Consider the following 27,380-nt stretch of genomic DNA (forward strand, 5'->3'; position numbering starts at 1 on the left):
TAAGCCTTCTGAGATATTCAGTAAATGAGGACTATTTTTATCTGAATGTTTTAGCAGATTTTTTTTTTAATACACTAAGTCATCTTAGTGAGCTTTATAGTTTGTTTTTTGGCCAGTAAGAATTTCCTATCTTCTTCTTCCTTCTGTTGAGGAATGTTTATTTTGTTGTCATTGTCTTTTCCCAGTGGTTGCTCTTAATCATTTGTGTGGAGTATGTACCTAGGTTTGTGTTCCCAAAGTACTTTGAGTCTGGAGAGATAATTGCTTAGGTGTAAATATTTTCAAGTGCTTGGGGATAATAAGCTGACTTGAGTTTTGTTTCATATGTTAAGCAGATATTGCAGTGGTCTACTGTTTGCTAGGCCATTAGTGTCCTATTTTTCTCAACTTTTATCTGCACCTATCTGCTTTTCTTTTTTTCTGGTGTATTTTAAAGTAAATGTAAGTTATGTTATTTCATTCCTAAATACTTAAGTATTTAAACAGTAAGCATTTGTTATCTCATAGTTTATGAGAGTTTGGGTAGAGATTAAGGGATCCTCTACTCTAAGTCTGTTATAGACTATAGTCAAGATGGCTATTTCATCTGAATCCTTGAATGGGGAAGGATCTGCATTCAAGCTTATGTGGTTGCTGGCAGGATTCAGTTTCTTGCAAGTCCTTGGTCAAACGCTGCCTTCAGCTTGTTGCCACGAGGGCCTCTTCAACATGGAAGTCACAGTTTTATGTACACTAGGCCCAGAAATGATATCTTGTCACCTTTGCCATTGTTCTAGACTGTCAAACACAGAAGGGAACAAATTATACGAAGGTGTGAATACCAGGAGAATAGGGATCATTTAAAGCCATCTTTGAATTTCTCTTCTAGAGAACTTTTCATTTCTTATAACTTCAATACTGTTATTTTGCTTAACAGTGTGGCAATAATATTTTAATAACAACTGATACCCACCTCACTAAATTTTCTGTTTTTTACCAAAATGTCTTTTTATAGTTAGTATTTTTGAATCATATCCACTCACTTTAAAATTCTTTTTATCAAGAAGAATCTTCCCATCTTTTTACCAGTTTTCTTTCAATCCATTGATATTTTTTTAAGAAATGATGTCATTTATCCTGAAGAGGCTCCCATATTTCTGGATATGTTCACTTGCTTTTTTGTAGTTGCATTTGACTAATTCCTTTAATGTTATACTTTATGTACAGCAGTACTTGGAATTAAATGGATCTGGGTAGATTTTGTAACACTTTTTTTTTTCTCATAACTTCTCTCTAGGTGGTGTCATGTACTTTCTATTTTAACAATTCAGGATGTACAAAGTCCAGTTTTTTTTGTGAAGTTTTCCATCCATCTTTCATTTATGATGTTACTATCCAAAGACTTTTAGTCATTATAGATAAACTATTTCAGTAAAGACATCAAAACAAATGTTTCTGTCATTCCTTTCACATTTACTGGTTGCATTTTTTTTTCCTGTATAGGTTTTCCCCTTAATTAGAGCTTTTTGGTTACTCTGAAATACAGTTGTACTGGGAACATAAATGCTTATTTTTTTTTTTTTTTAGAAAGATGGTGACATGATCCATGAAAAATTAAAAGTTTTATTTCAAATACCAACTGGTATTTGGTGTATTTCTTTAAGTATCTAATTTTATTTTTAAAAGAAAAACATTATCAACATGAGTTTATTATGTTTTAAGTAACTTTAATAGTCATTCTTTTTGATGACAGAATATTCCATTTTTTGTCTAGTAGGTGCACCTTCAGGGTTACTCCTGTATTCCTTTGAATAATTCCCATTCTAATAGATTTTCTTGCTTTTTGGTATAATACTTTTGTGTGAGAATGATGCTTAGAATGCAGAGTTGGAAACTAGGAACACTTATTGCTACTATAAATTGTCATTTCTTTTGGACCTTCCTAGGGTATGTAGCTGAGAAATAAAATTTTTTAGAAGAAAAAATAATTATGAGTTTATACTATTTCCAGTTCAAATTTGATTTACCAGATTGTAACTTCTTTCATTTAACATTTGTTATTTTTTTCTTATGCTGAAAATATTTCCTAAGATCACCATTAATATGATTACTGTTTTGCCATATCTCTGTGTGTGGGGTGAACATATCTCATAGTTTATGAGAGTTAAGAGTTTGGGTAGAGATTTAGGATCCTTTATGGTTTAAAACATAGTTTAAATGTAATAACATCAGTGTTGTTACTGGGTAAAGTTTGCATATCTTTGCAGGTTCTTCTCCCTCTTCTCTTTATATTGTAGTGCACTGAGGATAGTAAATATTTTGTTTTTAAGGTAATTGAAATAAAACTTTTAATTTTTCATGGATCATGTCAACAACTTGATTTGCAGTTAAGTTCATTTGTTTTCAATTTTTAGGGGTTCATTTGTTTGCTGTGCTTTTACATTGTGTAAAACATCAACTTGATTTCAAATTTTAAACTGTACAGCTTGCATCTCTGTTGCTTTAAGACTTTTCATCCCCTCTAATATGGGTAGCCAATTTATTCGCTTTTGGTCCATCCTTCTGTTGTTTCCTTTTGCAAACGCAAGCAACTACTTATGTATCCACAGGTTGTTTAATCATTCACCAATAGAATGGCATATAGATTTTTTTCTAGTTTGGGGTTATTAGAAATGAAGATGTTTTAAACATTCATGTACAGTTTTTTTTTTGCTTGAATGTCAATTTTCATTTCTCTGGGATAAATGTCCAGAGTCTAGTTTTGGGGTTGTATGATAAGTGGTTAGTTTTATAAGAAACTTCCATACTCTTTCCTAGAATAACTATACTATTTTATAGTTCCACCATCATATATGAATGATCTAGTTTTTCTGAATACTTGCTAGCATTTGGTGTCATTGTTGTTTTTTTTTTAATTTTGATATTCTGTTAGATATGACATCTGATTATGGTTTTTGTTTGGATTTTCCTAATGATGAATGAAGTTGCCCATCTTTTTGTGTATTTATTTGCCATCTGTGCATCCTTAGTTAAATGTCTGCTCATGTCTTATCTGTTTTCTAATTGAATTGCCTCCTTTTTTTTTTAACTGTTGAGTATTCAGAATTCTTCACATATTCTAGATGTAAGTCTTGCTGATATGTAGTTTGGAAATATGTTCTTAGTTTGTAGCTTTCTTTTTCATTCTCTTAACAGTCTTTCTCAGAGCAATTTTTCAACTTTGCTGAAGTCCAATTTTTGCTTTTATGGCTCTGTTTTTTTGTGTAAGAATTCCTTGCCTAGAAAGGGAAACTTATCTTGTTGGTGGGATGTAAGTTAGTATAGCTATTATGGAAAATAGAATGAAGATTCCTCAGAAAACGAACTAAAACTACCATATGATCCAGCAATTCCATTATTGCCTATACATCCAAAGGAAATGAAATGATTATATCAAAGAGCTATTTCACACCCATCCACCACTGTTCACAAGAGCCAAGATATGGAATCAACCAAGATGTTTATTTACAGATGAATGGATAAAAACAAGTGATATGTATTTACATAATGGAATATTTTTCAGCTATGAAAAGTATGACACCTCCATATTAATTTATTTAGTAATTTATTTGTATCTGTTTGGATTCATGGGTACTTAGTTTATACTTTTAAGTTATAATCAATACTATTCTAATTATTTTGTTGCTTTACTTGTTTTCATCTTTGGCTGTATCCTTACTTCTTTTCTTTCTTCACTTCCTTAACTTTTGGTACCACAAGATGCTCCATCTTGTTATTTCCTGCCCTTATTTCTCTATGGAAACTATGATTCCTTTTATTGGAGAAAAGCATCAAAATCCAGGTATTAGGTGTACTGCTTTTGGGATGTTATTCCTTTCAGACCCTTTCAACTGGCAGAGCAAAGAAAAATGATTGTATCCTAACTGTGTATATATACATATCTATAAATATTTGTATATGTGACCAAGTATGCTGCTGGTTATATTCAATTAAGAGTGAAATAAGTTCTCCTACTTTAATCTCTTACCACATGAATAATTCCAGGCTCTTCCCCTTCTAATCTGTAAATTTTCACCTCAGTAATAAAAAAACTGGACTCTATTTGTTAGACATTTGATTCATTGATTGATTATAGTATATGTATACAGCAGTATTAAAATTGCTCATCTGTACTTTGTAAGACACACTTTTATCCACCAGAGTACAGTATTCTTATGCATATCCTATTGTCTTTAGTTTTATAAACTCCATTTCATTTCCAGTGTCACTTAGATCTGCACCTTTTCCTCTACGCTTATCAGTAAGGCCAGTTAGTTGTACAAAGTGACCAAAACATTTTGCATTCCCCTCACCAGTGAGTGAGAGTTACTGTTGCCTTGCTAGCACTTGATACTGCCTCCTCCCCCCATTCTATTTCATTGCTGTGTTTAATAATATGTGATATTGAATGTCTTTTCAAGTGTTCATTTTCTGTCTTCTTAAGTTTACATCTTTTGCTCATTTATGAATTGTGTTGTTTTCTTATTTTGTAAATATTTCCTTTCTATACCTTTGGGTTATCTTTTTACTCTTATAATAGTGTCTGCAGAGCACAAGTTTTAATTTGAATAAAGTCCAGCCTAACTGGTTTTTTTTTTTTTTTGCTTTCATAGATTATACTTTTGATGTTGTATCTGAAATATCATTGCCTAACCCATGTCTCTTATATTTACATATAAACTATATTTATATGTTGCTTTCTAGAAGTTTTATACTTTTGTGTTTCACACTTCTAAGATCCATTTAAGTTGATTTCTTATAAAATGTGTAAGATCTTGATTTTTTTTTCCTAGGTAGATATGTGATTTAGTACCATTTGTTGAAAATTCTGTCTTCATCGAATTGCCTTTGCTTTTGGTCAAAGATTAGTTGATTATATTTGTTTGGATCTATTTCTGGAGCCTATATTCTAATCTGTTGATCTGTACAGTTATTCTTTTGTTATTACTGCACTGTCTTGACCTCTGTAGTAACTTTTAGTTAAGTCTTGAAGGTAAGTGATATCATTTCTTCAACTTAGTGCTTCAGTATTTGTTGGCTATACTGAATCTTCTGTTTTTCATATAAACTTTACAATCTGCTTTGTCAATATTCGTAACATAACTTGTTGGGATTTGCTTATGATTGGATTGGATATATTAGAGCAAGTTGGGAGGAACTGATGTCTTAAAAATATTGAATCTTCCCATCTATGAACATGGACTGTCTCTGTATTCATTTATATTATCTTTGATTTCTTTCATCAGCAATTGAAGTTTTTCTCATACTGATCTTATGCATATTTTATTATATTTGTTCTTAAGTACTTTATCTTTCAAGTACTAATATAAGTGGGTTATATTTGAAAGTCCAGTTATTCATTGTTTGTATATAGAAAAGCAATTGACTTTTGTACATTCTTTTTTTTTTTTTTTTTTTTTTTTTTTTTTTTTTTTTTTTTTTGTGGTGCTAGGGCTTGTGCATGCAAGGCAAGCACTTTATCAACTGAGCTGTATCCCTAGCCCACATCAATTTTAAATGCTACAACCTTTGTATAATTACTTACTAGTTGCAGGAGTTTGTTGATTCTTTGGGATTTTCTGTAGACAATCATGTCATCCATCCATACACACACACACACACATATACACCTTTCCTTTTAAAAATTTTATTGTACTAGATAGGACTTCTGGTATGATGTGGAATAAGAGTGATTTATTCCCATCATATGGGTGAAGCATCTAATTTTCTACATTAAGTGTAATGTTAGCTATAGGTGTTATGTGTAAATTTTTTAAAATCAATTTAAGGAAGGTCCCCTTTATTCCTAATTAGCTTGGGTTTTTAATTATGAATTGATATTGGATTTTTTGAAATGCCTTTTCTGTATCTATTATATAACTTTTTTTCTTTTACCTATTGATGGAATGTATTAATTGTTTTTGGAATGCTGAACCAGCCTTGCATACATGGAATGAATACTTTGATTATGCTGTTATTACTTTTATGAATTGAATTTGATTTGCTAATATTTTGTTGAGTAAATTTTTTGCATCTATATTTATAAAAGATACTGAGCTGAAATTTTTCTTAGGATGTCTTTATTTGGTTTTGATATTAGGGTAATGCTGGTCTCATAGAGGAAATGTTTCCTTTGCTTATTTTGTAGAAGACATTTTAGAGAATTGGAATTATCACTGTCCTTAAATGTTTGGTAGAAATCACTAGTGAGGCCATTGGGCCTGATGCTTTCTTTTTTTGGAAGATTATTAATTATTATTTTTTTGAATGACATGAAATTTAATAACCTTGTCTCTTGTTTTTTTTTTTTAATATTTATTCTTTCGTTTTTTTTGGCGGACACAACATCTTTGTTAATATGTGGTGCTGAGGATCGAACCTGGGCCGCACGCATGCCAGGCGAGCGCGCTACCGCTTGAGCCACATCCCCAGCCCCAATCTCTTGTTTTTAATTATTGTAGCATTCTATACACTGACACAGAAGTAAAAGAAAAAGACTGAAACTTAAATGTGAAAACTCTTTACAAGTCAATCCATAACTTTATACATTTAAGAATATGTTAATGGACAGTTGAAGAATAAGATTATTAATTATTGATTAAATTTCTTTAGTAGTTATTGGCTTTGTCTCCTTGAGTTTTAGTATTGTATCTTTCAAGAAATTGGTCAATTTCATTTGTGTTATGAATTTTGTGAGAATAGTGTTATTCGTAATATTCATCTTATAATCCTTTGATATCTAAGATCAGTAGTGATGCTTCCTTTTCAACAAATATTAGTGATTTGTATCTTTTCTGTCCCCCTCCTCTTTGGTAACCGAGCTAGAGGCTAGTCAGTTTTATTGGTCTTTTCAAGTAACCAACTCTTTGTTTAATTTTTCTCCCTTTGTGTTACCTGTTTTTAATTTCATTCATTTTTACTCTAATTTTTGTTTTATTTTTTTTCCTACTTCATTTATTCTTAAATTGCTTTTCTTTCCTGGTTTCCTAGGGTGGAACCTTTTAAATCTTATTAACTAGCATGTATTCAATGTTGTAAGTCTCCTTCTAGTCATTGGTTTCATTGTATCTCACACATTTTACTGACTATTTTCTTTCATTTTTACTTAGTTCAAAATATTTTTGAATTTGTCTTGAGACTTCCTTGACTTATATGTTACTTGGAAATTCGTTGTTTACTCCAATTATTTTAGGATTTTCTAGGATTTCTAGGATTATCTTTCATATTTTGCATAATATTCTGTCCTTTTATGTTACTAATTATGTGTTCTATAGTATGCTTGATTTTTCCCCCCTGTGCCAGGGATTGAACCAGGGCCTCCCATGTATCAAGCAAATGCTGTACCACTGAGCTACATCCCCAGCCCCTTACTGCATTTGAAAAGAGTGTATATTCTGCTATTGTTGGATGAAGTATTCTGTAAATATCAATTAAATCTTGTTGGTTGATGTTGCTGTTCATTTCAGTAGTATTCTGAATTTCTGCCTGCTGAATCTGTCAATTACTAAAAGAAGGAGGTTGGTGTCTCCAGTTATAGTAGTGCTTCTTGCAGTTCTGTCAGTTTTTCTTTCAAGTGTTTTGACACTTTTTTGTTCAGCACAGACACATTAAGGATTGTAATGTCTTCTTAGAGGGTTAATACTTTTTTCATTAATGCCTTTCTTTATATCCCTCATGATTCTCTCTGTTCTTAAGTCTGACTGATATTAATATAGCTACTAAGTTCTCTATTTGAAGCATGATAATATCTTTCTCCATTTCTTTATATTCATGTATTTGTCTTTAGGGTAAGTTTTTTTTTTTTTTTTTTTTTATAGATAACGTATTTGAACTTTGTTTTTCTTTATCCACTCAGTCTTTATTTTTAAATTGGTTTGTTTAGACTGTTCACATATAAATTTATTATTGATACAGTTGAATTGATGTCTACATTATTTGTAACTGTTTTCTATTAAGTGCACTTGTCTTTGTTTATTCTTGTTTTCTTTTTTTTTGATTTGAAAATTCAGCTTTATTTACAAAAGTTCTATCAACAAAGATGCCATTCCACCCCTTCAAAATAACTGATAATTTTCACAAAAACCATTTACATAGTTTAAACCTTTCTACATAAAACCATATTATGGGATAAGCAAACAACCTTACAAGATGATTCAAGACATATAAACAAAAAATAAAAAACAACATCTAGCATGAATGCTCTATTGACAGAATGAAGAATTAAGAATCACACTTTTTAATGTGCTGCTCCACCAAGAAATGGAAACATGATAATATTTTGGGAGGTAAAGGCTTCACAATAAACAGTGTTCTTACATAGGATAGTTTAGTTGTGATTATTTAGGTTGCTATTGCAGGCTAATATTTATGCTGATTTTATAGAATAAGTCATCATCATTGTAAAAAGGGTACAGACATTTCTGTACAGATTTTTCTACCAAAGAAAATTCGGATACTGGCTTGATCTCATTATTCAGGTCAATTAATAAAATGCATAAAAAGAACTTGAGACCACAATCATCAGGTGACTTCCAAAATTAGAATTTTCCCTGAAATCAAAGAGTATTATCCTTTATAGTATATATAAATCTTAATTTTTCATAACAAGACCATATAGACTATTTAACCAACAGTTTAAAATAGAATTATCCAAATTACTTATTTACCATTTACATGTGATAATTACTTAAAATTCTTTAAATTTAATCTAGGGGTATAATTACTCTCACATCACAGCTAAGTCACGAGGAACTTCAAAACTTTGGAAAAAAATTCATCCCTGAGAAGTGAGAGAAAAACATCTAAAAACCCAAACAAACAACCCAGAGAGAGAGTCTTGTACCCTTTAAACAATCTTTACCATAGCACAAACTGTTATTAATAGCCAGCAATCAGATGTATTTCAATCCTGGACTACCTCTGGTGACTTGATCTTTCTGTAATTAAACCCAAGTGTAGTATTTAAAAAAAAAAATCAGATAAATAGAAACTCTGGTTTTATTTTCAATTTTACATTTTTGTCAAGTGAAATATCAGCCTGCTAAGAAATGAATATTCTAGTAATGACTGAAATAATAACTTCACTGGCATCTCTTCTTCTGGGTCTCCATTTCTGCCATTGTTGTTCACCCAAATAATAAAAGCAGTACGATAGCAACTGAGTTTACTATTATCAATGGCACTCGCATGCATTACAGTTCTTACAGATCGAATCAGGTTCGTTAGCTGAGATTTAATTCCTGGTTCCTCTCCGAATCCACCAATTCCCTGGTCCGTTCCCCATCCAATGTTTTTAAGGAAGCGCTCCTCGTGCAGGACGGTGATGGCGTTGACACACAGCAGGGCTGCCTGAAGTAGTGAATACAGGGTAAAGGCCATGGTCACTGGGAGCCTTCACGAGGCCCAACTGAACCCTCTCCCGCTGCTATAGCGGACGTGGTGCCGCCACCACCCCCGCTCTATTCTTGTTTTCTATCCCAATTTGAAATGAACGTTCAATGTGATTTCTTCTCTTGTCTTTTAACATATCAATTATACTTCTTTAAAATTGTTTTAAGTGGTTGTGCTAAAGTTTGTAATACATATTATGATTAATCTAAATTTAGCTTTAAATGTGTATGTTGCTAGTACAGGTACCTTATATCAGAATATTTGTTATTCCTACCTTTTTTGGTCTGCTTTGTGCTGCTGAGACAGAATAACACAGATTGGGTTTGTAATTAACAGAAATTTATTGGCTCAAATTCTGGAGGCTAGGAAGCCTAGGATTTACAGGCCAGTGTCATCTTGCCACATCATTTCACCGCAGAAGGACAAATGGAGGGATAGAGGATTGCAAAACGAAGCCTAACTAACTCTTATAAAGAACTCACTTCTGCTTTGTTTAACCCACTCCCACAATAATGGTGTTCAATCCATTAAGGACGGCAAGAGCCCTCCTAACCTAGCCATTTATTGAAGTTCCCACCTCTTAATATTATTAAACTTTTCAAACTATAGTATCTCTCCTATCATAATGTAGTTCATGAATTTCACTCATCTATATGCTGTACTCATCCAATGTCAGTTAAGAATAAGAAAAAAGTTTTTTTAAATCTTAATTTAATCTGTTACCCTATTTATGTAGATCCATGTATTTAACTGTTGTAGTAAGCTTTTTTGCTGCTGCGACCAAAAGACTTGTCAAGAACAATTAGAAGAGGAAAAGTTCTGGAGCTCAAGTTTCAGAGGTCTCATTCTATAGGTGGCTTACTTCATTGCTCTGGGCTTGAGATCAGGCAGAACATTCTGTCAGAAGGCATGAGAAGGAGAGCAGTTAAAAACGTGGAACCAGGAAGCAAAGAGAGAGAGAGAGATCCATCACCAGGGACAAGATACATACATGGAAGGCTCCCCTCCAATGACCCACCTCCTCCAGCCACACCCTAACTGCCTACAATTAGTACCAGATCAATGTATTGATTAGATTAAGGCTCTTATAACCCAGTCATTTCACCTCTAAACTTTCTTGCACTTCAACACTTGAGCTTTTGGTGGACACCTAATGTTTAAACCATAACCCTAACCTATATAATTTCCTTCTCTCTGAAGAACTTATGTTAACATTTCTGTAAGTAGCAGTTGGTTTACTATTACTGGTATGGGTAACAAATTCCCTTAGTTTTTGCTTTAGGAAATATTTTTCATTTTTGAAAGGTAATTTTACTCAATATAGAATTTTAGGGTTTTTTTTTTTTGGTTCCCCTTTCAGCAACTTTAAATATTTTATCCTACTGTTTTCTTTTTTTCTGCCATTGAGTTATATCCTCAGCCCCATCTTACAATTTTTCTTGCTAGTGGGATTTTTATGTGAATTCCAGGGTAATTCTTATCCTTGTTCCCTGGTAATGACTTTTTTCCTGTGCCTTCTTTCCTCTCTTTCTTTCTCTTCTTGTATTGCAGTTAGGCTTTTTGATTTTCTTAAAGTCCTTGGATATTGCCTCCCCCACATCATTTTTTTTTCTTTTTAGTTTATGAACTTTCTGTTGACATATCTTCAAGCTCACTGACTCTTTCCTTGTTACATTTCCCACATGTCTGGCATCTTGTCTACTTTTCTTTAGTGCCCTTAAGATATTAATCATAATTTTTAAAAATTCTCTAATGTCATATTCTTAAGTCTACCTGAGGAAGTTAGCTGGGACCTCTAGCCTTTATTCATTATCTCCTAGCATCTAATTTTAAGTGATAGTCTTTTCCTTTCAGTTAATATTTTTAAAATAGTTTATTCTAATTTGTTATATATGACAGGAGAATTCAGTTAATATTTTTTATGAAATCAATAAGAATGTTCTAACTTGCACCTATTCTTGCCATTCATTAGTTTGATTTATCCTTTCTACGTTTTTTTTTTTAGTACACATTTATATTCTATTATGTTGTACTTACCTTCATCCTTAATTTTAGTTGTACCTTAATCCTTAATTTTAGTTGTGTAGCTAAACATGTTTTTAGTTCATATGACCACATTTTAGGGCTTTCAAGTCATTTTGGGATTTGTATAGTTTGCTTTTTAGTGGTTTTTTTCCAGAAGAGTTCAAGGAACATGTTGTTAACTATGCCTTTAAACTTGAAGAACAGTTTAGCTATAAAGTCCTTGGCTCACATTTTTTGTGCCTGAGTATCTTAAAATTTCTGTTTGATTGTATGAAAAGCATAGCTTTTAAGTTTTATACACACACACACACACACACACATACACCTATATATAGTTTTTTTTTCCTTATAAGTGACTTGATGTTTTTACCTGAATGCTCAAAAGCTTAAAAAAAAATTGTAGTAGGTATCTTCTGGGTTGAATTAACCTAGTATACCATGTGTCCATTTAGTGTATAGATTGCAGTTTTAATTTGAAGTTTTCCTTGTAGCAGTCTGAAATATCTGTCTGCTTCCAAGTATATATTTTTAAGATCAACTACTTACTGTTGCTTTCCTTTATATCTTTTTCATTATTTTTGTTCATTTTCTATTTTGTTTTTCCCTTATTGGCCTTATTTTCAAGGGAGGGGTCTTTTTCTGTGTGTGTATGGGGGGTTCTTTGTAATTTATGATCTTTGTTTCTAGGGAAAAGGAAAAAACCCAACTGTTATCCCTCACTTGTGAATCTGGTCTTATTATTTTTTTGATCTGTTATAGTTTTAGTTTATTTCTGCTAAAGGAAATATTTTTCTTCATTACTTTTAGGTCATTTTGCAATACTAAATTTAATAGTTTTCTTTGGGTCTACATTGCTCAGTATTTTTATTATTTGTTACAATGCTGTTTTCCCCACAGCATCTTAGTGTGGGCTTTCCTTTTATGTTTACTAGTATATAAACCAGTTGGTTTTCTGGTAGTTACAGAAGGAAAAACTTCTGTAGGGAAGGAATGGACAAGGGTAGTTTTTGAGCTTTGTGGCTCCAGGCCCCTCTCATTTGTGATGTATTTTTAAAAATTGAACTTTTGAGAAATAATAAATAAAGTCTTTTGCCTTTGTGTCTGTGTTTTCCAGATGTTTTGTTTTCGGAAGAAGCCCCTTTAAAAGTATTTTGCTGTTGTGATACTTTTTGAGGTCTCTGTCATTTGGCCCTCTTCTCACCTATGTATTTTCTTTCTCTTTGGCCAAATTCTCATTCTTTTTGCTTTGTTTAGACTCCCCCCCCCCACACCCTTCTCTCTCTCTCTCTCTCTCTCTCTCTCTCTCTCTCTCTCTCTTTCAGTTTCTGTTCTGGGTGGATCTCTGTCTTTCTGAAAGTGAGAAAATATTGAGAGCATAGTTTTAAAATCCTCTTAGGATCCAGAATTAGCACTTTTTGAATATCTCTGGCTCCCTTACAGATTTCTTGCCTTCTCTGTGTTTACCTACATCTTGAAGTCTGTGAAAGATATTATCTGACTTTCCCTAGTTCTCATATTTCTTTATTCACATTATTTCCTATTGCCTGGATGTGAACTTGTTGGTCCTTTGTGGAGAATAGACTTTTCCTTCATTTTTACAGTAGTGTATCCCCCCCCCCCTCCTTTCCTCTTTCTCTCTTCCACCCACCTTAATGGACAGAATGCCTTTATTTTGTTTATTTTTATGTGGTGCTAAAGATTGAACCCAGTGCCTCACACTTGCTAGGCAAATGCTCTGCTGTGGAGAGCAGTGACAGTGACTGGGAGACCAGTGTCTGAGATTGAGTCCCTGATGACTTCAAGGCTATTGGCATACTTGGAGAATCTAGAATTAGCACTTTTTGAATATTTCAGAAACAGAAAGTTTCTGTGCAACGGCATAGGATGCCCAGTTGCTATGGAGATATCCTCTATGCTAGAGTCTTATCAGCCTCGACCTAATATTCTCTGGCAGGCAGCTCCTTGGAATGAAGGAACTTCCTTGCTAAGATAATCACAATGTTTCACCAGTTTTGCTGCTCCTGAATCTGCCTGCAAATTAGTAACTTTAAACAATGGACTTTCCGGCTGGAGATGTGGCTCAAGCGGTAGCGCGCTCGCCTGGCATGCGTGCGGCCCGGGTTCGATCCTCAGCACCACATACCAACAAAGATGTTGTGTCCGCCGAGAACTAAAAAATAAATATTAAAAAATTCTCTCTCTCTCTCTCTCTCTGAAAAAACAAAACAAAACAAAAACGATGGACTTTCTTGAGAGCTGCACAGTGCTCTTAACATTGCACATTGCAACTGTAATGTAACTGAGGAAATAGCTGCATACTGTTGCTAACTCTGTAATTTTTCTGAATATAAAGAATAATGCTTGCATAGTCTTTAATCTGATTTAGAGACACATATAATAAAGATTGCTGGTGTAATTTTTTAGACCTGCTTCTTCATCAGAGAGGAGCAGCGCCTCCATCCAACCCCAGCTGTTTTATCTTCAAGATCTGTGTGTGTTGACTCTCTATTTCTTCCAATCTCCCATCGCCTGTCACCAGAATCTGTCACCAGTGGCACTCTACCACTGAACTGCAGCCCCAGCCCACGAGTAACTTTTTATCTCCCCCTGCCAGGCTAAGGGGGAGAGAGAGAGAGAGAGAGAGAGAGAGAGAGAGAGAGAGACACGGAGGGAGGGAGGGAGGGAGGGTGTGTGAGTGTGTGTGTGTGAAATTTTATGCATCCTATTTCTTTTTATAGCATTGTCTGTAATTATCTTGTTTTTAACTCTACTTATTTTGTACTTCTCATTTGAATGTTAGTATCACAAATTGGGGACCTTGTCTATGTTAAATATCACTGTATTCCCAGAGCCTAACACACTGGCATATGGTGGGATTCAGTGAATATTTGTTGACTGTGAGCAACTCCAGCAAATGGTTGACTCCTCTACTGGCTGTGCTCCTGTCTTAAAATTGATAAATATTTGGAAGTGAGTCTAAAGCTCTTTTATGTACAAATATTTAATTTAGGGAAAAGCTGTAATTTTTAGCATACTCTTTAACTCTCTAGAGGTAGATATTTAAAATTGACTTAAGAGTTGATCCTTGTTTTACATTTTGAATTATAGTATTTTATTGTATACTTTTTTGTGTCTCTTAAATTTTGTGCTATATGTGTTAAAAAATAGATTGTAATCTCCTTCCCTTTTTATACTGTTAATCTAGCAGAGTATTTACACGTAATGGAAGCTCTGTTACATAATCAATTGATTATGTATTGTTATTTTTTAAGGAAAAACATTGTTTTCATTCTTTGTTATTTCTTTACTGCTACTTTTTTTCATTCAAATTCTAATTTGACTTTTTAATAAAATGTTGTTTTGATTATTATTGTTATAACATTGAGGATTGAACCAGTATAATAAATTGCTTTACTGCTGAACTATATCTCTAACTGTTTTTATTTATTTTTCAAATTTTGAGACAGGGTCTTGCTAAGTTGCTGAGGCTGGCCTGGAATTTGTAATCCTTCTGCCTCAGCCTGCTGAGCAGCTGGGATTATATGTATGTACCTCTGTACTTGACTTTTTATTTTTAATTGACACATAGTTATTATATATATTTATGGGCTATAGTATGGCATTTTTTATACATGTATGCAATGTATAATGATCAGATAAAAGTAATTGGCTTATCTATCACCACAGAGGTGTCATTTGTGCCAGAAACATTCAAAATCCTTCCTTCTAGCTATTTTTAAATGTTCAGTTGTTGTCAACCTTAGTTATCCTATATTGCTGTTGAACATTAGAAGTCATTCCTTTTAACCAACTGCCCCCCTGTACACATTAACTAAGCTCTCTTCATCTCTTTCTCCCCCCTCACCTATCTCATGCTGGGATAATCACTATTCTATTCTATACTTTGAAACAAACTTTTTAGTTTTGTGTGTGTTATTATTGACAGATGTGTAGGAGGAACATTATACATGATACTTTGAACAAAGTCTAAAAGACTATTAATTTAGCTTCCTAAATGGTGTTTCCTAGAATATGTAACTAAACTGCCCTGATTAGAGCTGGAAGAAATTTGAGATTAAGGAACTCAACTTTCCCTTCACACTATAGATAAAGGAATTAAAGCTCTGAGACATGTGATGGGTTATCCAATCAACTGGTGGCCAAGATCCAAAGTCTTATGATTCTTAGTTGATTTATTTTTCTATTATTATTATTATTATTATATTTTAATTATTATTATTATTATTATTATTATTATTATTATTATTATTATTATTTGCGGTGCTGGGGATAGAACCCAGGGCCTTTCTCATTCATGCTAGGCAAGTTGCTATAGCTACATCTCCATTTAGATGTAGATCCTTCCATTTTATCACTTCATTGAAAGGATGCAGGTTTTAGGAGTGTTTTTAAACTACCATGGAAAAAGCTAGGTTGAATTCCTATGTTGAATCCTTTTACATTCTTTTAAATACTTTACATGATTGATTTTTCTTTATATCAGAATTAGAAGTGGTTTTTGAGTGTCAGTTGAAAATCTGGAGGATTTTCTGATAGGAAACCTGAAGAGCCATTAGCAGAAACAATTTAAATGCTCCATTTTCCCCCAACTACTGCTATTTATATTTAAGTATTCTTAACAGCAGTAATCTGAATATTACTAAGCAGATATAGGATTTGAGCATAAGTTTAATCAAGAAAAAATTTGGGTGACTTGAATTAAATCCAAAATGTCCAATAAACTGTTTATTTTTTTGCTTTACTGGAATAAACCCAGGGGCACTCTACCACTAAGCTAAGTCCCCAGACCATTTAAAAATATTTTGAGATAGGGTCTCTTAGCCCAGGCTGCCTTGAACTTTTCAATCTCCCAAGTAGCAGGGTTTACTGCATGTACTGCTGTATATGGCTATTTTTATTTTTAATTGACACACAATAATTGTATATATTCATAGGGTTCAATATGACATTTCAATACTTTTATACAGTGGTAGTGATCAGATTCCAAGTAGCTGGGATTGTAGGCATGCACTACCATGCCCAGCCAATAAATTCTAAGGTTGAATTTTAATAGTTTGTTTCTAAAATTTAATTGGTACTGTATATATAGATACTGTACACTTAAAAATATGCAAAAATAGAGATATTTAACTTGGAAAAAGTCAACACTGTATTCTATTTTTCATTTACCCATGTGTTTCACTATGAATTTTTATGATCAAAATAAATTGATTTAACTACTCATATCCTTATCTTTGTAGTCTGTGCCCAAATATGAAATTATTGTTCATTTTTATTAACCTTCTGTTTTTAATCCAATGAAATGAAATGAAAATGCACATTTAAAACTTAAATTAACTTGATAAAAATGGGAAGCCATTTTAGCCCAAGCCCATCTCCTTTTCAGTTCTTCTTAACCAGTTTTTAGCTGTTATTTGTATTTTGAGTTGTAAATATTTTAAGCATCATGGATATTTTATTTACTCTTACTAGGTAACTCTTATTTGATTCTTATAGCCTTGGCACTGAATTGTGCTTTGTATAACTTTTTTGTGGTTATTTATTTTTCTAGACAGTAGTATAAATTAAACTTATGGGATGCCTGTAAGGTGTTGTGTCCACATTGTTTTAGTTGGCAGAGCAGAGATTCCTGGAAACTGGAATTAAGAAACCATTGATTTTTATTTCCTATTCCCTGGAGTGCATGGTCTTCAAAATCTTCCTCTTCACTTCCTCTGTCTGCTACATTTTTATCATGCTACTGACTGACTTACTCCTTCATTTATATCTCTTATTCTATTTTTCATTTAGCTGTTTTATTGGTTCTGTTTATTTATACATTTGTTTGTCTTATAATTTCTTTTTCTTTTTCATATTGATCTGTCTCATCTCCTGCCATAAGAGGAAGGCAGTTTAAATTAGCTGTCTTTGAGATAGTTGTAAGGCAAAATGTCTTACTACAAAATTTCAATTCTAATTGTGTTAAATTTCAACTTAACATGTTACAATTTAAGTTTTAAATGCACTGTCCTGTGGCTCTGGGTAGAATAATCCTCTTTTGCACTGTCCTGTGCCTGTGAGTAGAATAATCCCCTTTTAGAAAATGGAGAGATGAGCTGGTATCATGATTGACATATGCAATATGAGAGGTTAATGACTTTAACTTAGTCCTAAGAATTAGAAAAAGAAAAGACTCTGTACTGCTAATGATGGTAGGTTTTATAGGTCTTTGGAAAATATAAGAGGAATGATAATAACGAGCACATTTTATAGACTGCTACCATAGCAATAGTGGCTCTGTTACTGTTGGTGAGGGACTGATGTTAAGAGTCACTGCCCTAAACTAGTTTCTTATTTGCCTTGCATGAGAGTGGAAGAAGGTTGAGGAAGGATCATTGTGGGAGGGCAAATTAAAAGCAGTCTGGAGCTGACTTTACATTTTGGGATATGATGTGTTGCCTAAAAATTTCAAAAGGAAAATAAGCCTTTTTAGTTTTTTTTCAGTTTAATCCCAGAGACCCTAGGGACTCAAGAGGAACTCAAGACCCTGGAGCTACATCCCCAGCTCTATTTTGTATTTTATTTAGAGACAGGGTCTTACCAGTTGCTTAGTGCCTGGCTTTTGCTGAGGCTGACCTTTGAATAAAGATAATAGTATGTACATGGAAAGCACTTACAAAACTGACAAACAGAACACATTGTCAAGGTTAGTATCACCATCATTTTTATTTTAAGGAAATGAACATTTGAGATATATATATATATATATATATATATATATATATATATATATATATATATATAATTAAAATTAAATTAAAATTTTCTCCTGAAAAGTTCTATAGGTTTCATTCTTAACCAGCAAAACATGAGAGTACCATTTTACCAGCTCTGACCAACCAACAACTGTTATTATAATCCAAAATCTTTTAACGTGTGCATAAAAGCAGTTCTTTTCTTTATAGTTGGCTTTTTAAAAAATTTTATTCACCTATTTGTAATCACAAATCTATTAAGTTCTTTCTCTTTGCCAAGTATACCTCTAACATTTTTTAAGTATTATTTTCATTTCAGAATAATTATAGATTCATAGATGCCCTTACTGTTTTCCCTATTGCTATCATGGCACATTTGTCACACCTAAGATACCAACATTGGTACATTATTATTAACAAACTTTTCTTTGGATTTCACCATTTTTACCTGTAATGTCCTCTTTCTGACCTAGGATCCCATGCCGAATACCCCATTTCATTTAGTTGTCAAGCTTCCTTACTCTTTTCTCATCTGTTTCTTAGTCTTTCCTTGTTGATTATTATATTGAGAGCTTGGAGGAGTAATGTATTTTGTTAAATGTTTCTCAATTTGGGTTTGTCTGATTTTTTATTTTCCTTGTTAGACTGGGCTGGTTAATATCAATTAAGACTGTTGGATGTTTGTTTTCTATTTTGGGTTGTACTCCATTGCTGCATTCTTTATTTTGATGCTAGTATTTTTTTAGCTTTGGCCATTTATTCTTTCATTTGCCTTCTCTGTGTTCTTTTGACATGATCCATCCTTTAAAAAAATTTTTTTGAGCATTTTTCTCCTTTTGGTATAAGGGGCTCCAGGCTCATTTACTGTTCCCTTTTCCTGACCTACAATCAGCCTTTTCTCCAAGAATTCCCATTTTCTTTTATTGAAGAATGGTATGGAGAAATCAAGATCTGGGGGCTGGGTGTGCTTTTGACTCTTTGATGTGTTGCTGTTTCTAGTCCCTCCTCAGTGGATAGAGATAAAAAGACTACTTGTGTATACATACATCTGTAATTATTTTGGTATTTGTATCTCTCTTAATATATCTCTGTTAAGCAAAATATCCATGTTTATCTCTCCCACTCCAAAAGTGAGAAACCTGGCTCACTTTTGAATACATAAACATTTACATATTATTTCAACCCCAGGATACATATGAAGTATTTCAGAATTGATCCATATCCCTGAGGAAAATGATTCTACCAATTAAAGTATGCTGTTAATGTATAGTTTGGTTTCCAGTAGAAGTACTATCTTCTACTTATTTCAGTATTTTTTTCCCCACCCATTTCTCTGCTTTTGATGCTGTGATTAAAAATCCTTGCTAGGAACAGTGGCATGCCTGTACTCCCAGCAAATTGGGAGGCTGAGACAGTAGCATTGCAAGTTCCAGGCTAACCTCAGCAATTTAGTAAGGCCCCGTCTCAAGAAAAAATAAAGGAGGGGGTTTTCTGGGGGTGTAGTACAGTGGTAAAGTGCTCCTGGGTTCAATCCCCAGTAGACCCCCCCAAAAAAATATTCTTGATTCAAAAATTGATTTTATGTACACATACACAATGTTGTATAGTATTACACAATTGTATTATTATAAACAGTATGTGGTGCATGTACAAGTTGAGTATTCCTTATTCAAAATGCATGGGACTATAAATATGTTGAATTTTGGAATATTTCCAAATGCATAATGAGATATCTTAGGGATGGGATCCAAGTCTAAACATGTCTCACATAGACTATATACAACATAGCGTGAAGGTAATTTTATGCAATATTTTTAGTGTGCCTGTGTGTTGACTACAACTTCATGTGAGGTCAGGTGTAGAATTTTTCATATGTGGTATAATGTCAGCGGCCAAAAAGTTTAAGATTTTGACATTCTGGATGTTTGGATTAGGGATGCTCAACCTGTAGTGAATATATTATATAACACCATAACTGCCTGCAATGTAATAATTAAAAATATACAATATGTATATATGATGTTTATTTTTAATTACTTTGTTTTTACCTTAAATTCTTAAATATCTTTGAAAGACTATTTTGTCATTTAGTATAAAGTAGAACTTTTTTAACAGAAGTTGCTGTATAGAAAGTTTCCTTTCTCAATTGTTTGAACTATGACTTTTATTGTATTTTAAAATCTTATATATAGTAGATGCTTTCTGTGCTTATTCTCTTTCATGTGCTATTCTTATTCAAATTTCAAACATGTAATTAGGATAATTTCAGCATTTCGAAGATTATTTTTCTTTTTTTTAATATTTTTTAGTTGTTGATGGACATTTTATTTATTTTTTATTTATTTGTATGTGGTGCTGAGGATCGAACCCAGTGCCTCATGCATGCTAGGCCAGCACGTTACCACTGAGCCACAACCCCAGTCCCAAGATTATTTTTCTTTGTGTTCTTTCATGTTCACATATTATTTTAATTAAGTGCTATAATTTTCTTTTTTTAATTTCAGGAATATTTTAGTGGATAAACCAAATGACCAGTCTTCAAGATGGTCTTCAGAGAGCAACTATCCTCCTCAGGTAATAATACATGTAACCCTTAATACTATTTAAGAGTCAGAATTCAGATAGGAACTTATTCAATTGATACATCAGTTATCTGGAATCCATTAATAGTTTATTCTGTCTTTGGATTGGATATAAACTTTTATTTCTTTTGTTTGAATTTTGAAAGAATTTTGATTTTATAGATAAGTATAGTTTGGGATTTGATGAAATATATGTTTTGTTCTATCTAGTCGAAGATTTAAATTCTAATTTATAATTTTCTATATTACTAATGATGCAAAACCAAATTGTTAAAACCAAGGAAATTGTTAACCAAGAACTGGTTAGGGTGCCGTTACTGTTCCATTCTGAGCAGAGGTTGTGACCTTGACCTCTGTTTCATTGTGCTCAGGTCATTCTGTAAATATTTAAGGAAATGTTAGTTAATTGAGCTTTGCCTTTGAGGAAAAATGAACTTAATATAGTTTGTTATTTTACTGAAATAATGTACTTAGGTGGCATTAGGATGGAATTAGACTAATTCCTTTTACCTGATAAGTGGTGTCTGAATTAATTAATTAATTGGGGGGCTACTGGGGATTGAACTCAGGGGCACTCAGACCCTGGAGCTACATCCCCAGCTCTATTTTGTATTTTATTTAGAGACAGGGTCTTACCAGTTGCTTAGTGCCTGGCTTTTGCTGAGGCTGACCTTTGAATTCAAGATCCTCCTGCCTCTCCTTCCTGAGCTGCTGGGATTACAGGCATGCACCGCCATACCTGTCATGATGGTATCTGAATTTATAAAAGCATTAATGCTTATTATGTACTCAGCATGCTTATAATTAAATCCATATATATATATATATATATATATATATATATATATATATATATATCCTTAAGGAAATTAATGTTGTAATAGGTAGAATAGACACATAAATAAAACTTTCTTTTTCTTTTTAAAAATTTTTTAGTTGTAGATGGACACTATATCGTTTTTATTTGTTTATTTTTATGTGGGGCTGGGGATTGAACCCAGGGTCTCACATGTGCGCGGCAGGTGCTCTACCACTGAGCTACAACCCCTGACCTTTATTTTTCTATTCTAATGAAATTCATGGAAACCTAATCTCTATGCTTATTTTCCTTTTTCTGTTTGTACACTTGTTTGGATCACTTGGTATTTACATGTTTATTATATATGTCCAAAGACTATACATTCAAAATTTGTATGTTCAGGGTAAAGAATCATAAGGCTACTTGATAATTCATCAACCATTTTTAGAAATGGAAGATGACCATAGCCTTTGAAGTCTGTATGTGAGCCCTCTCTTAAATCAGTCCTCAGTAACTACTGCGTATTTTGTTAAGCGTTTTCTTAGAGTATTATATATGTGTATTATAAATACCCTTTGATTTAGTTTTTCTGGCTTTGATTTTTATATAAATATAAATTGATTGAGTCATTTATAAGTCTTTTGTAGCTTGATTTTCTTTTTTATTTTTTTAAAATTTTTTTTTAGTTGTAGATGGACACATTATCTTTATTTTTTATTTATTTATTTTTTTAATGTGGTGCTGAAGATCAAGTCCAGTACAGTGCGTCATACTTGCTAGGCAAACACTCTACCATTGAGCCACAACCCCATCCCCAGTAGCTTGATTTTCTTTTGCTTATTAATATGATGTTAAGCCAACACATTAAGTTGTTGTGTATAATGGTAGTTTGTTCATTTTCTCTTCTATATAGTATTCCAGTATATAAATATGCTGTTGAGAGGCATTGGATTTTTAATAATATTTTGCTATTGGAGTTTTCTTTAAAGTAAATATCTTGGAGTAGAATTACTGAATCATAGGGTAGGTGTTATGGTTTAGATTGGGAGTATCGCCAAAAGCCTCATGTGTTGAAGACTGGATGTCCAGTGCAGCTGCATTCAGAGGTAGGTCTTTTAGGAAGTAATGAGATCAGGAGAGCTATAATCTCATCAGTAGATTAATCTATCTGATGAATTAATAGTTTGAATGGACTACTGGGAGGTGATGGAAACTTTAGATAGATGGGACATGGTTGGTTATGCACTTGGGACATGTCCTTGGGGGTTACATTTTGTCCTTCGCCCCTTCCTCCTTGCCTCCTCCAAACCCCTGCTGCTTCCTGGCTGCCATGAAGTGAGCAGTGTTTTTCCATCAAGCTGTTCCCCCTGGACCAGAGCAATGGAGTCATCTGACCATGGACTGAAACCAGGAGCCAAAATAAATCTTTCCTCCCTTGTTTACTTCAGATATTTTGGTCACAGCAACAAAATGCTGACTAATACAGTAGGTATGTATATATCCAACTTCATTGGCTAAAGCAAAGCCATTTGCAAAGTTGCTGTATAACTTATACTCTGACTAGGAGTATATGAAAGTTGCTGTTGCATTACGTTCTCCTCTTCACTTCTATGACTGATTTAGATTTTTTCAGTCTAGTGGATCTTACATTATGACTCAATGTAGTTTAAATTTTTTTTTTTTTGCTTTTTCCTGTTCAAGCCTGTTTGTATATGTTAATGTCTTTGCATTTTTAATCATGTTTTTCTTGATTTACTTTTTAATTTGAATTTGAATATCCAAGTTTTCATGTGTTTTTCTCTTGTTTAGCTTTGCTTATTAATGAATTATTTTTATTTAAAATTTTTTTCTGTTTTAATTGAAACTGTGGTAACTCCTTACTATGAAATTCCTCTTTGAACTATATTTTAAGGACAGTAGAATTTGATTTTTTTTTTTACTTGTTTTTTGTTTATTCATTTAAAACTTTAGTAAGTATCCATGAGGTGCTAACTAAGCATTGGAAATTCAACAGTGAATTAAATATTATCTTTTCTTTTGATGAAGCAAGAAAATACTGAATCAGTTAATATCTAATGCGTAAGTCCTAGAGAAGTAGTCTAAAGCTTTTGTAATTAAGACGGGTTTATTTTGGAAATATATGGAATCCATTTTCTTAATTGTAATTTAAGAACCCAGTGTAGCTGGGGTTCCATGTGGCCAATATCAAATGATAGCATTCTTACCAGAAAAACATAAGGAAATAATTCTTATTTTTCCTATTATGAAAAATATCCAGGTTGGATAAAATGGATATAATTTTGGTTTCTATAGGTAGTAAGGAATCTTGCATGATAAGTGGTTATGAGCTATAGTACTTCTGAATCTTGCTCTGAAAACTACTAGAAGTGTTGGATTGAAAAAAAAAACATATACACATATATACATAAAGTTTGTGAAAACTAGGACCTCAAAGTGATTCATTTTCAGGATAAGGATAAAACAGTGGAAGTCCCCACCTCTGGGAGAGTTGCACTGGTATTTAATAAAAGGAGAAAACGAAAGAGAGACCATCCCTGAGGGGTTATAGCTATATGTTTTTCTTTGTTCACATTTGGTGCTCAAAGTCTCAGGACTTCGCTATCCATGAAATCTTATGGTATGATTGTGGATGAATAGTGCTCTTAAGATTCTCAGCAGAAGCAAATACAAATTCTCTTGGGAGGTGGCTACCTTCTTGCTTAAACCTCAGGAAGTCTCTACAGATTATTATAGAAGAAAAGTGAAGGGTACACACTCAAAGTTAACCTAATATATCCAGGAATGAGACACTTGAAGAACTAGCCGAAAACTTAAAAAAAAAAATAGATACTAGAATTAAAAATACAAAAAGATGCTAGAATTAAAAAACTACTTCAATTTTAAAAAGAAAGAGAAGATATCTTCAAGGAATTGGAAACTATAAAATGTGATCTAGCATATTGAAAAAGAAACAAGTAAAACTTCTAGAAATGAAAAATATAATAGCAAAATATTAATTTTGAGCAATCTTCCCACTAAAGACAGATTTCATGTTAGTCCTGGATTATCTTTGCTGGTAGAGAATAATGTTGCATGAATAAAAACCCCATAAATACTTTAGGATAGTAATTTTATCCTTTTCCCTCATCAGATATATTTTATAGAAATTATTGATACTGCCATAGAAAATATGTTTTTTTGGTGAATACTCTAAGGGTTGATTAAGATGTATAGGCAGTTACAGATGTCTTGATAACTTGCTTAAAGAAAGATTAAATCATTAACTCTTCCACTGTGATTGTATGCTCCTTCTAAAGGTGTAAGTAGAATTATAAAATTAAGTAATATTCTTTATGGGGCCAGAGAGGCAATTGAAGTTGGCCTGCTTTTTTATAATCTACTAAGCAGGTCAAAGAAACCTCAGTGATTGTTTAATACAATTGTGTGTGAGGGGCTGGTGTATGCTTTTGCTTTTGCAGTACCCTCAGATTATTCCTTCTGTTTGATGAACCATGACAAGAATGTTATAGAACTGAGCTATAGAAATTTTTTTTAATAAGTGCATTTTGTCCAAGTTTGCAAAAGGATCATTGTTTAAATTGTTTAATACAGTTTTCATTGATATAATTTATACAGTAAAATGTGTGAGCCTTCAGTATGTGTGATATCCACTTTGAAAATGTTTACCACTGTATAATTCACACTCCTGTGATGATATTAAACATTTCCATGACTTCAGAAAGATCCTTTCTGCCTCTTTAGCAAAGAATCCCTAACTATTCTACCCTCTACCCAGAGGCAGCCACTGTTCAAATTTCTTTTGCCGTAGGTTGTTTTTGCCAATTCCAAAATTTAATTTAAATGGAGTCAGACAGAGAGAGAAAGAGAGAGAGAGAGAGACAGAAAGTAAACTTCTATTATATGACTTTTTATGCTCAATGTGTGTTTTATGTTTATTCATATTGTCATGTACATTAATATTCCATTTCTTTACATTGCAGAATACTATTCTATTATATGCAGATACCCAGTTTGTTTATTCATTCATTTTCTTTTTTTGGACATTTGTGTTTCAGTTTTTGGTGATTATAAATAAGGTTCAAATAAATATTGTTTTATGAGGTTTTAAAAATAATACATATTTTCTGTATTTGGGGTAAATATCTGTAAATAGAATTACTGCATCAAAAGGAAGGAGTATATTAATTTTATGCAAAATTACCTGACCATTCACACTCAATTTTAGTGATTATTGTTAATGTGAAGTGGTTTTTAAGTTACAGTTCCTAGTAACTAATGGTATTAAGCACTTTTCCATTTGCTTATTAGCTGTTTTTTTTTTTAAACTTTTTTTGTGAATTCTTTACCCATTTAAAAAAGGTTTGTTTAATTTTTGATTATTGAGTTGTAGGAGTTGTTTGCATTTATTCTGGATATAGGTCCTTTTTTTAGTTATATACTGCATATTTTCTGTCATTTTGTGACTTTCATAGTCATTTTCTTAGTACCTTTTTAGTCACTTTTTAAAGACTATTGAGGTATCTGTGGGAATTACATGAGGATCTTCTCTCTGTACGGAAGCCAGGGTGATTTAGGTTTGGCATTACGAACTATGTATTGCTCTCCCATGGCAACAAATTGTCCAGTGCACATGACCTTTATCTCCACTCTGCTAGGAAGATCCCTTATAGTAGCTCCTCAATATAGTTTTGATTTGCATTTCCCTAATTGCTAATGATGTGGAACATTTTTTCATGTATTTATTGGCCATTCATATTTCTTCTTTTGAGAATTGTCTATTTAATTCATTTAGCCATTTGATTATTTAGTGTAAAGATTTTTGAGCTCTTTATGTATTCTGAATATTAATCCTCTATCGAAGAGTAGCTAGCAAAGATTATCTCCCATTCTGTGGGTTCTCTCTTCATATTTCTAATTGTTTCCTTTGATGTGTAGATCACTCTGCATTTATAATTTTAACTTCACCTAGTAGCACAGACTTTATGATCTGGTGACTGCCTACCTCTTCATTCTCAATACTTAAGGTTTTTTGCCTCGCTTATAGGCTCTAACAACACTGATATTTTCATAAGCCTTCGTTTCTTTTTTGCCTGGCTAAATAAAATGGTTGCATACACTCCCGGGGGTGGGGGTCGGGGGAGAGCTATGTGGAACCTTGAATGTGACCTTATTTGGAATAATGGTTTAACAGATGTAATTAAGGTAAGGATCTTCAGTCAGGATCATCCTTGATTAGGGTAGGTCCTAAATCCAATGATGAGTGTCTTTATTTAGACACTGAAAAGTAGAAGAAATGAAACACAGGAAGAAATCTATGTGAAGATGGAAGCAGAAATTGGAGTTAAGCTGCTGTGAATCAGAAAACACCAGGAGCCATCATATACATTTGGGTTGTTTCCACCTTTGGGCTATTATGAATACTATTGCTCTGAGCATTCACATACAGATTTGTTCAAATACTTCTTCACTTCCTTTGAGTATGTACCTAGAGTTGTTCATATATTAATTCTTTAACTTCTTGAGGAATTGCCAAACTATTATACAGTGTATATACCATTTTACATCCATCCGTGTCTTTGGACTATTTGTTTATCTTTTTTGGAGAAAAAGCTATTCACGTCCTTTGCCCATTTTTAAATGGGGTTGTCTATCTTCTTATTGAGTTGTACGGAGGGAAGTCTGTACCCTGCTCTGTGTTAATCCATAATGACTAGCACAACAGTTTTCATGCTGTGCCTAACTCAGAGCAGTAGTTTGCCATGAGTTACTACATTTTGAGTTTTTTAAGTG

At 32.9% G+C, this 27,380-nt stretch overlaps 1 protein-coding gene and 1 pseudogene across 3 annotated transcripts in view; one reads left to right on the forward strand and one right to left on the reverse strand.

Moving 5' to 3' along the window:
• The window catches only part of MKLN1 (muskelin 1), a 162,728-nt gene that overhangs the window by 13,586 nt on the left and 121,762 nt on the right, over positions 1-27,380 (forward strand). For both annotated transcript variants that reach the window (XM_081283892.1, XM_081283893.1), the window contains exon 2: positions 20,693-20,762. In XM_081283892.1, coding sequence (XP_081140018.1) covers positions 20,693-20,762 — 70 coding nt within the window. The remainder of the gene's footprint in view (positions 1-20,692; positions 20,763-27,380) is intronic.
• LOC308645014 (immediate early response 3-interacting protein 1-like) lies at positions 8,868-9,437 on the reverse strand (annotated as a pseudogene). The gene has a single exon. The product of its transcript is annotated as an immediate early response 3-interacting protein 1-like (transcript).

This window comes from Spermophilus citellus (genome assembly GCF_964194105.1).
Source record: "Spermophilus citellus genome assembly, chromosome: 3".
NCBI lineage: Eukaryota > Metazoa > Chordata > Mammalia > Rodentia > Sciuridae > Spermophilus > Spermophilus citellus.